The sequence below is a fragment of the Coregonus clupeaformis genome, chromosome 24, assembly GCF_020615455.1.
Source record: "Coregonus clupeaformis isolate EN_2021a chromosome 24, ASM2061545v1, whole genome shotgun sequence".
Taxonomy (NCBI): Eukaryota; Metazoa; Chordata; class Actinopteri; order Salmoniformes; family Salmonidae; genus Coregonus; species Coregonus clupeaformis.
The window spans coordinates 17,984,313-17,996,669 of NC_059215.1; the positions used below are offsets into that span (position 1 = coordinate 17,984,313).

Genomic DNA, 12,357 nt, shown 5'->3' on the forward strand with positions numbered 1-12,357 from the left:
ACAAAATATAGGCAGATCTTGCGCTTTAATTGAGCTAAACCTGACCCAAGATTCAGCTGGTACGATTTACCTTTGGATTACCCAAAAGGTGCCAAATGTGATGCCCATTATTTTCTCTCACAAAACGGATTTATTATTATTTAAAAAAGCAAGGCTAAGTCATCTTTACAGCTCAAATAAACTGCATTTGGAATACGTGATTATAGCTCACCAAGTACATTTTGAAATTAAAGATGCAATCCTGTAGCCTAATAAAAAGGTCGGAATGAATTTTATTAAAATTAGACCAAGAAGTTGAATTCATGCCAACACAGTTTGAAATCCTAAAACTACTTACCCGTAGCTGACACAGTTTCCTGACAAACATATAGCCTTAATGATTTACTAATGGTCGGTCGTCTCATTATTTGTATTCGTAAGAAATGTGCATTTGTGTCTGCATTTCCATATCAAAATTAGTCGACAAAATATGATATGAATACAAAATGTAGACATGAAATATAGTGTGTTAACCACCCGTGTGAATATGCAAGTCTGAATGTGCATCTTAATCGTCATGCAGCCAAAACATTTTCAACACTGACTCCAAAAGAGAGAACTGTATGGAACATTACATTTGTTAATGAAACCAGCACACTGTCACGCATTGAAGCGAATTAAATGTGCTGCAAGATGGTTTCCTTTAGTATAAATGTAAAAAGGCCTAGACTTGCATATTATTTTATTATATAATAACAATATTTATCGTCACGCACAGTAATGAAATGTTTACTTACATTTAAGTAATTTAGCAGACGCGCTTATCTACAGCGACTTACTGGAGCAATTATGGTTAATTGCCTTGCTCAAGGGCACATCGACATATTATTTCAACTTGTCCGCTCGGGGAGTCGAACTAGCAACCTTTCAGTTAACGGCCCAACACTCTAACCGCTAGTCTACCTGCCGCTACTTCAGGTTAGTATTTTCCAGTGTCGGCCAAACTTTGCAGGTTGTTTTCGTTTCCCCTTCTTCGCCTAAGGTTTCCAACCTCCCCTTTAAGGATGTTCGTGTAGGTGACTTCAGCCAATGATAGGACCCTGTATTCCCCAGAAAGAAGCGATGAAACTTGAGCTGCTAGTTGTTTATAGGGCTTTTCTCCCCCCACTCACAAGCTCCAATCTCTTCGGGCTCGTTAGCATATCACGTGCCAGAACCATAACGAACTGGACACACGGGGTCTTGGTTGCGCATGCGCTCGCGTAAAATGTAGTTGGAAATGAGGTGTCCGTCTTGGAGTAGTCGACTTTTAAAAAGCATCGGCAACCCCTGATATGACAACTTCACTGGTTCTGCATCCACGCTGGGCGGACACCTTGATGTACGTTTATGAAAAAAGCCCGAATGAAAATAATCCGAATAAAAGCCAAACAATGGAGGGACTGAGCGGGAATTGCCCCGCGAGCCATTGCAGAGACCTGATGTCGCACCCCACGTTGGGACGACATTCTGGCACTATAGCGACCCACCAGGGCTCTATGTACTCGGATATATCTTCCCCAGACACCGGCCGACAGTGTCCTGCTCCCCAAACATCCTCCAGTCCATCTCTGAGCTATGGTTATCCGTTTGGAAATCCTTATTACGGTTGTAGGTTATCTCACTCGCACAACGTGAACTTGCAGCAGAAGCCCTGCTCGTACCACCCTGCAGAGAAATATGCCGACCCCACCAGCACCGCGTTGCCCACCGAAGAGCTGTCTAGCAGGGCGAAAGAGTTTGCCTTCTACCCCAGTTTTGCTAGCTCATACCAAGCGGTTCCTGGATATCTAGATATGTCAGTGGTTCCCGGGATAAGCCACCCTGAACCCAGGCACGACGCGTTGATTCCTATGGAGGGCTACCAGCACTGGGCTCTGTCGAATGGCTGGGATGGGCAGGTGTACTGTTCCAAGGAGCAAACACAGTCCACTCATCTTTGGAAATCACAATTTCCAGGTATGAAATTAAACATGTTTAATATATATATATATATATGTCTATAGAATGGGTGAAATTGCAGCAGTGTCCTTAGTTTTGTTTAGCTTAGAAGTGTTATTGATGATTGTGCTAGTAACTCCCCCCCTTGTTATTACCTATCATTACATAGGGTCTTCTATATGAAATGCAATGATTTCCTTATCATAATGTTGCCTTATAATTTACCATGTGTCACACCAAAGCCATAGCTAAGCCTTTATGTCAATTGTTATGTGTAGAGTGATATATAAACGACAATGTATAGCATCCCTTTAATAAATTCTTGAGGGACAGCGCGGTTGGAGAAATGTTCACAGCGTAATGAAAATGACAGTCAGGCATGGTAGGCTATTTTCATCCACTGGGTCCTCTACTACAGGGGGAGTGTTGGCGCGGTTGGTTGGTTATGAGGCTGATTGCTTCAATATGCAGAAATCAATGTCACGTCCTTCAATTCAACTCAACACCATGGTTTGTGCTTTAGTTGAAATCACAGCTGAAAAATGTATCGTCAGAGAAAATAGCTTACCCCGTGTGATTTTATGTATCTGGTGATAAACACTATAAACGCGCATGACACATTGTAGAAACTATTTAGAAACAAAACAGTTCGTTTCAGCTTTGTTGTTTACAAGTCACAAGATAAGTGCAATAGTGCTTAAACCAGGTAGTCAGTCATGCAGCAGCATAACAACATACCTTTGCCGCTTGTATTATAATTTGCCGCTTGTATTACAAATGGAAGCTAGGCTACTGTTTGGATTATGCCAATAAATCTCTGCCGAATCTTTGTCAACAGCGCCCAATGTTGCGGGAGGGCGCGTTTTGCATTTGACAATCAATGTTCCATTCGCCCATGACCTATGCATCTAATATCTGACTCAAATACTGTGTTGCATAAGTATTTCATAAATACTTATAATCCAATGGCTTTTTGAAGGACAAGCTTTCCTTTTGTATTGGCCACATAGCCTAGTCTGATATTTGATAATGAATACCCGGTCCGTAAGCGTCCAGTATGCTGTTTACACTGTGTTTACTAGACTGCTTAGTTTACCACAAGGTTTTATCGTCTTGGTAAAACGTGTATGTGCATTTCGGACACGAATGAGTTTAATTGTTGCCCGAGCTAGCTCTCCCATCACGCCATTTTGCCTCCTTTTCCAGGAGATTTCTCAAAAACACACACGCGCGCGATTTACGCACAACACACACACACAAACAAACACACACTCACACATACGCACACAAACACACACAAACACACACACATACAGTCTATGTGTAGCCTGTGGGTCTGTTATGGCAACTTTTTGAGCAAGCCAGAGAGTCCTAACTCATAGCTATAGGTAGCTCAAGTCAAATCCCAATTCCCAACATAAATCAAACTTCAGCTGTTTGCGCTTTGGGCCTATGTATGCAAAAGGTTGCGCGCGTCAACGGGTTCTTGATAAATATGCTACATAGGCATAAGTGCTCATCGGATCATCACAGTACAATACCAAACATCCAGGGTATACCTGCATAATTACGCAATGATATGTCGACTGTTGAAATACATATTGTTGATATTTTTATATATTTTTATAAATATCATAAACATTGTTAGTATGACATGAACATCGTTAAGTATTTGGGGTATGATGGACGTTTTAGAGATGACATTTGGTACCCTACTTTACACCAGTGTGTACATCAGCAAGGCTAAACATGTTTTTCTCATAAAAATCTGAAAAATATACTATACTTACATCCCCTTTTCGAGGTACATAAGGAGGTATAAACGATGTATCGATCCCCAAGGCCCATCTCTGTGTCGTTCATATCTTTATTATGCATCAAGATTCTTATCTTTTGAAGAAATAAAATCGTTCACAAATTTGTCATGCGCACTGAGTGCCTGTAACTCAAAGAAAATATGTTCTAAAACCTCACAAACCTCTCGTGCCTAGCTAAATATATATAACAACGTGCTTGATATATGCTGATATTTGAACATCAAGGAGGAACGCTTATAAATAAAAAAGTATACCAATAGAAAAGTAAATACCAATTGTGCATCCAAAAATATCGTGCTTAATGTTTAAATTTTGCCCATATATAATTTCATAGGCTATATCTAATGTATATGAGGCCTTTTTGACATATTGGCATCTCCATAACAAACATATTCATACATAAAATACATTTGAATTAATCAGATTAGTGAATAGTGGTGGGAAATGTTTTTGCGTAATACAGCTCTCCCTTTCTCTCCAGACATAGTCCCTTTACAGCCTGAGGTCAGTAACTACCGTCGTGGACGTAAGAAGCGGGTTCCCTATACCAAGCTCCAACTGAAGGAGCTGGAGAAAGAGTACGCTGCCAGCAAGTTCATCACCAAAGACAAGAGAAGACGCATCTCCGCCGGGACCAACCTCTCAGAGCGCCAAGTCACCATTTGGTTCCAGAACCGACGGGTGAAAGAGAAGAAATGTGTCAGTAAATCCAAGACTAGTAATCATATGCATACTACTTGATAGATTCCCGGCCCATTCTACACTGCAGCTGATATCCATCCCACCATCTTTCAATCCATGATTTACCTCTTAGGGACAACCAAGCCTGAAGAACACTTCGGCAGTGTATTTTATTTAAGTTCCAATGGTCCACACACTCCATGCTACAAACAGCTCTTGTTTCAATTTAGAGAAAGAAATGCTCTAAAAACTGTGAAAATATTGAGAAATCAGTTCAACTTTGTTTTATATGAATGTACATATATAAATATATAATATTTAAAACGATATCTGTATTTCAAAAAGACACAATGATTGCGTTTTTTTTTTTTTATCTCAAACCAATCTCACGAGGAATATTGACATTTCCAGGACTTTTCGTCCAACAGACAGCCAGATGAAAACAATATATTTTCATCATGCCATCAACAGAAAGTTAACTGAAATATGGACATAAACCGGTCAGGGAGAACGATAACTTCAATGAACTCGAAAGGCTACACAAAAAACTATATGAGATGTATTTTCTTCAGCCAAGAACTCATAGAAAGGGTTTTTGCGGGGGCGACGGATGATACAATGGTTTTCTTTAAAACCGCTCCCGTTCCAGATTTCAGAAGCTGTATATGTTGTCTTTCTGTCTTTCTGTCTTTCTTGTTAATAGGGTAAAATCAAGGCTGCTATTGTTATACATGTTAGTGCAATGTCTTTATTATTGAATTCATATTCTCTCGTATGAAAGGGCTGTACATTGGAATGTCTCAAACTCTTTATGTGTTCCTTTATCAGTGAAGGATAATGTCTGTCATGCAACTTGAATGATTGTAAGCAATTAAAGTCAGTGAATATTACACATAAATGCACAATCTTTTTCTTTTGTTTTCTGTTTATAGTAGGCTATATATAGTACAACTCATTTGGAGCTGTTCAGGCGCCTTGTAAGCAGACAGTCTTGTAACTTTATTTCGTGCAGTAGGCTATGTGCACTGTGTTATGGTGTTTTAAACATACTGGTGACATGTTTCACAAATAAATGATGACGATTAACATGATTTCAATATTTTCTCCCTGGTCAAACAAAGTTATTTGTTGAAATATCATGAATTAAAGGTTGTCGTTCTTTCCTGTCGCCTATAATAAGTCATCATATCATTTAGTGGAACTTAGTTTGCAGTGTAGTCTATCTGACATCCTCGTGGCCAGTCCAACAGGCAGGACCGAAATTGAACAGCCCTGGTATTGAGGAATCGTTGGTATAGAAGAGAATAGAAATGTATATGTATTTTGGATGGACATGTATGAGATTGACATGTACGCCTAGGAGATCCATAGGACAAAAAATACTAATATTCAATTGTGTATCCTTTGACGCGTTTACTGAGGATAGGTTGTATAGATAGGCCTATATTGCGCTGTTGTTTAAGTAGAGAATTAACCCTTCCACAAAGTTTAATGTGGATGCTTGCAATGTGAGATTACGACGTCTTCACGGATCATTCTTCCAATTCCTTCTTTCTAACTCGGCTCAGTGGTCTAAGGCACTGCATCGCAGTGCTAACTGTGCCACTAGAGATCCTGGTTCGAATCCAGGCTCTGTCGCAGCCGGCCGCGACCGGGAGACTCATGGGCGGCGCACAATTGGCCCAGCGTCGTCCAGGGTAGGGGAAGGAATGGCCGGCAGGGATGTAGCTCAGTTGATAGAGCATGGTGTTTGCAACGCCAGGGTTGTGGGTTCGATTCCCACGGGGGGCCAGTATAAATATATATATATATGTATTCACTAACTGTAAGTCGCTCTGGATAAGAGCGTCTGCTAAATGACTAAAATGTAAATGTAAAATGTAAATATTAGAAATGCCTACGTATCAGATGTACCAGGACACAGCAACAGGATACAAAAATATATCCACTGCCAATATACTGATGTTATTAAATGAATGGCCTTTGTTTATCAAGTATCTCATGATGTTGCCACCAAACTAAAATAACTTACAGTATTCGCTAGCCTCGTGTTCGGTATTGAGCAGCAAACGAATAAATGATGCGTAATAGGTCATAGCTAAGATGCCACCTTGAGGGGAAAAAGGGGGACAATGTAGGCAATCAATGTCTTAGTGTCTTCTTACCTTCCTAAAGAAACACAATACCCTGAATCAATAAAATACTCCATACCACACACACAAAAACACACACACACACAATGTTGATATTTCGACAGTTAGGCTATATTCTTTAAATCCAAGTTCATGCTCAAGAGATGCCTGATGTTCACATACCCGTTACAATGTAACGTATTTCAGTTTCACTGAATCCATAGACTTACAGCAGCTTAATGCATCCACATATGTTTTTCCTTACCCTAGAAATAACGAAGCATTCCATAACGGAGGAGACATTCTCCATGATTTGCCGGCAGTTACTCGTGACTCGTGATATTGACTTTTCATGTTGACTATTGGCCTCTGAATACCTTTTCGTATCCATGCGTAATAGCGTATGTGTCATTTATATATGTCATATATGTTAGCTATAATTTCTCAAGGAATGTAGAGAAAGTATTTTGCGCCTAAAACTTGCATATACACTGGCGTTTAAATTAATTTTGCGATTAATTTAGCTATTTCTGCGTAAAGTTGGGTCACGTATTCCAAGCTATACAATTCCGTCCTAAGTCCATAACCTATACATTCTGTAAATGTATTGAAGTAGTTGTATTAGCATCATCTCCGCCATTGTTAGGCCTATTTTACAGAACCAATATACTGTAGATATTCTTAGATTTTGTTTATTGTTCCCAGGTTTATTTCTGGTGTTAAAGGACACACCACACACAGAGAGAGAGAGATAGGACCACTCACCAAACATCAAGCAAATAACACTATGCCTATTTCTCAGTTTCTTGAAACATTAGGTACCATTACGCACGGGACTACGTATGGTCATATGCGTCATTGATCAACCTGATAATGCTTCTTCGAAACTGTAGGAAACAAATGCAAAGCGTATAAAAGCGGTGTTTGACGTCAGGGGCACTTCTTTACCCTTGACCGTGACTATGCAGCCAGTCACTTTGACCTTGACATCAGAGCAGCGCGTGAATACTAAACAGGGGGCTCCGCGCGCGTAGCAGGAAAGGCCCACGGTTTGTTTGCTGGCAAATAAGGTATTTTTTCCCTGTCTAGACAGCTAGACTTAATGACATGCCATAAATACATAAAAAGGGGAAATGCACCGATATCCTACTGACCTGACCATCTCTGACTGGTGACCAACTCTGAGTGAGCCCTATCATTAACATTTGGGTTTCTGTGTCATCGTTTGTGTTATACAGAGCATACCTTTCTCTCAAAGTGGGTTATTCTCTCCTCTCCTCTCTCTCTCTCACAGCACCGTGCTACTCAAAACCAACCAATGGTTTCATGCACTCATCATGAAGTGTGCGTGTATGTTATTGACCATGAAGGACAGGTAGAACATTGACGTCTCCAAACACCGACGCCTATCTGACTGAGAATAAATGATAAATGCCGAAAGTGAGACAACGCCCAAAGTATACAGATGAAAGGTAATGGCCATTTTTCTTATTTTATTTATGCATATTTGGTCAAATGACAGCACATTTCAGCCAACTGATATTCATTTTTTGTGCTAGAAAGTAAAACTGTGTTTGGTTCAGCTGCTATGGGCATTGTTATTCATGTACAATAACAATGCAATCTTTGAACAACTTTGGAAATGTAACTCTTAGTATGTCAAAGCAGAATGACCGGTTTGCATTGCTGTGTTAGGAAATGCAGCTGTATTTAACAAGAGGGATTTTAACGCATACAAATTAATTTGTTCTCTCTGGCAGATGTTTTGGCTATGTTCTATGATGTTTTGGGTAAGATAAATGGTGATAATAAATAAGATGTGATTGTGGTATCATTTTGCAATTGTTAAACTCTAATTCAAAAACATATAGTTAGAACCTCACTTAGGCCTATGATTTTTACTCTGCATCCGTTATTTGATTACGTGAGATATCGTCATGTACGGACAAGTAAATCACAGTGCTTTATTTAAGGATGTCAATATACCCCCTTTCTATTCAAGTATTAAAAACACGACTTTATTTAAAACAATATGTTGCAATGAAGGCAAACCAAATTACAAATATCAATTTTATTCACTCAATATTGTGAATCATTTTTGGCATTCTAACTGATAATTTCAGCAGGTAGTGTTTTGTCCAATCAAATCAAAAACACAAGACATCTTCACTCCAAATGAAATGTAATTCTTTGTCCGGTGAAAATAGCAGGTAGTCCTACACTTCCTTTAGATTCGAATACAACAAGTAACCAAAAAATACTTATTTGATACAAGTTTCAAAATGTAAATGAAAGCTTTGGCTAATGTTTAGGCCTAGTCTGGTTAAAATAATAAATAGGGCTATAGAGTGGATGCCTCTTTCGTTGCTGCCAGGCCCCGGCCCAACCGAATAGAAGGCTCTGGCCCCAGCCAGCATGTTGTTGAGCAGGTTTCTAGAGGGCAAAAGCAGAATTTAGAAGGCGGCTGATAACCTCTGGTGGTGGCAAGTTGAAAATACCAGGAAGTAGAAATGGGACTTGGATTTATTTTTGCATTCATTTAGTCAGTCACATGGACGAGTTGGTTGATAAGGGTTGGCTTAGATTGTTGACAACATGTAAACTATATTTCGGCTCCAATGTTTATTGAAAACTTAAATACATTTGCACAATGAGTACTTGTTGTCTCTCAAATACATTGTTACAGTTGTTGGTTAGCAAGCTAGTGAATTTGAGCCATATTAGCATAGACATTAGTCAAAACACCTCAAAACAAGATATGGTATCAAGAACAAGATAAAACTAGCTGAAACTAGCCGACTACGATTCCCCACGCGGGAGTTATTGTAATTGTTGCTAGCTATATGGCTATCCAGAATCACAACAACACACAGACGTCTGCCCTGTTGAAGTGCACGCAATGTTTTAGTGACATTGTCAGCTAACCCATCTATACAATGAAAGATGCTGCATACTGCATCTTGCAATTATTATTATTATTACATTTACATTATTATTATTAGGCTATTACTTTTTAACATCAATAGGCCTATATAGCCTAATACTAAATCCATATTCATATTATCATCAACATAGTATTGTTATTATTGTCGGTGTTATATTTTTGTTGTTATATTTATGATATTTTTGGTTTTTAGGTGTTTTGACTAATGTCACGTCTATGCTAATATGTCTTAAATTCGATAGCTAGCTAAACAACAACTGTAACAATGTATTTGAGAGACAACAAGTGCTCATTGTACAAATGTATTTATGTTTTCAATAAACATTGGAGCCGAAATATAGTTTACATGTTGTCAACAATCTAAGCCAACCCTAAAAAACCAACCCGTCTATGTGACTGACTGAATTGTTTGATCTTATTATTGTTGTTGGTGAAGTTTTAGTTGTGTTGTTTTTATCATTATACGGTATGCTATATTCATTATTAATATTGTTGTTTCTTTGTGGTGATGTTATCAACTTCTTAAATCCCAACATAACAATTATGCCCCATAGCGTTTATACATTTCTAATGTTATATCCCAACATAACGATATCCCATAGCGATTTTGAGAGTTTTAGCAACTCTTTCCACTTAAACACATCAGTGAATATTTTTAAGATGATTCATATGAATGTTTTATGTTGTGTTAGTTATGCTATTTGCGTAATTCGTTTGTAGGTATTTATTTAGGCCTACTGATTGCTGTTCCAACGGATTAGGAATAATAATATTATGTACAATAGGGCTATGCGTAAAATGCCCGAGTATGTCAATTGATTGAACATAGATAGATTGTGATTGATTTGTAACCACTAAACGTATTAATCAATTCCCTCAGCTGTTTTGAAAGAATTTGATCATTGCTTGGCAGAACCACACACACACACACACGCACGCACACACACGCACGCACACACACAAACACACGCACACACGCACACACACGCGCACACACACACACACACATTCACACGTTAAGTGTCATTATGCACAGGATTACACTGGCCGAATAGTTATATAACTTTATAATTTCTTCAATTTTAATTCACAGGCAACAATTATATGATATTTCGTAATGATCTTCCAAAAAATAAATGTTTGCCCGCTTGACCATCATTGACCGTCAAGTTCAAATGATGTGCACCCATAGGCTGGTGTTTAAATTTCGAATATTGTAACACAAGCCACTTCGTTATATGCTACCTGTAGCCATACAATAAGCCCATATGATATGAAATCCTAATTATTAATAATTTAAAGTTTAATATAACCATATTTTATAACAGAAGCTTATTTTAACAGTTTACCGTAAGTATTTGTAAGTAAATGGTTATGGATCTAGTTCACTATTATTTTTTCTAAATTGAAATTTCTTCCTATATTCAAATAGACAGAATTAAATAGGCTACACTTAAAATCTTGCAGTTCTCCCCCCATTGTTCACAATCAGGGAGGGCTTATCCTTGAGGGGAACTTTTAAAAAGATTTAAGGCCATAACCGTGGCAACCTGTCTGCACAACATCAAAGTGGAGTTAAAAATACCTTTGTTTACGCTATTGACCTGTCGTGACAGGCCGAGAAATTCCAAGACAGCAATTCCAATCCCGAGCCTCCAGACAGTGCACTAGACAGTGACCTTGAACTGACAACCACTATTTCCCAAAATGTAAAATAATATAGACTTATCAAAACTAGTTATTTTCTCAGAATATCTCAGAATATCAGTTGAGAGTTGCTCAATTCCCCTACGCTTCTAATGGTATCGTCTGTATCAAATGTGAATTCAGAAGTCGTTTAGTGTGAATGTGAACTGGGCTTGTTGGAGAGCTGGTCTGGATCGACGGCGTGGTGGCATTGTCTGCTGCAGCAGAACGACGCAGTGGCCTTTATTCTCTCTGAGGTAAAGTGGAACCATTATATATAATGCAGATTCACTTTTAAAATATATAGATAGATATTTAAAGCTCTACTTTGAAAATGGTTGTGGACTTCTCATTACATTGTTACATACATTTTCTCGTCTTGTAATTAAGGTTTTTGATTTGGCAACTTTTCCTAGAATGGATTCCTATGTTGTAATTAAGAACATGAGAGGTTGTGAACTGAACCGACATCAAGTGATCTCCCATAGTGCTCAGACAGACGGCTGTAGCCAGGCTCATAACATATAACAACATTTATGTTGTTGTACTGCATTGCGAGATTTACTAAGGGTCTGTAATGATTGGAGAATAAATTCTGAAAGTGCACGAGGCGAGATTAAAACTCAAAGAATTCTAAGGAGCGTCTCCAATTTCACATTTCTATTTTTCGTTCTATTTAGGGGCTGAGGCGCCCTGGTCTTATGTTCTATATGACAGCTGTCACTGCTGACGATGGATCAAATAACGTCCGGGTTGCATCAAATAACGTCTGAGTTGAAAATTGTGCTGCGACCTATGTAATACTAATTAGGCTAGTATTCTCAGATAACACTCTGTACTTCTTGTCTATGCTGGAAGACTCAACACGCAAGTACAAAATGCCTCACGCTTAACATTTACATCTAAAATGTTATACAACTATTAAACTAATGTTGTCAATAGGCCTAATTTATTTTATTTACCGATATTTTATATTTTACATAGTTATGCTGTGATGGCGTATAATTTGAACATAACGTAATGTCAAATAGATTTGGACAAAGAGTTATAAATCCACGCTATAGCAGACCATCAGTATTATTATCACAACAAATAGGATGGTAACAAATTATAATCCTTTACCATACCCTCAACACAC

The 12,357-nt window shown here is 38.5% G+C and overlaps 1 protein-coding gene across 1 annotated transcript; it reads left to right on the forward strand.

Moving 5' to 3' along the window:
• Positions 1 to 1,236: 1,236 nt before the first annotated feature.
• LOC121537403 (homeobox protein Hox-C13a) lies at positions 1,237 to 5,522 on the forward strand. Its single transcript, XM_041845041.2, has 2 exons — positions 1,237 to 1,977; positions 4,258 to 5,522. Exons 1-2 carry the CDS (start codon positions 1,314 to 1,316, stop codon positions 4,515 to 4,517), a joined length of 924 nt encoding a protein of 307 aa, XP_041700975.1. The 5' UTR covers positions 1,237 to 1,313; the 3' UTR covers positions 4,518 to 5,522.
• The last annotated feature ends 6,835 nt before the right edge of the window (positions 5,523 to 12,357 follow it).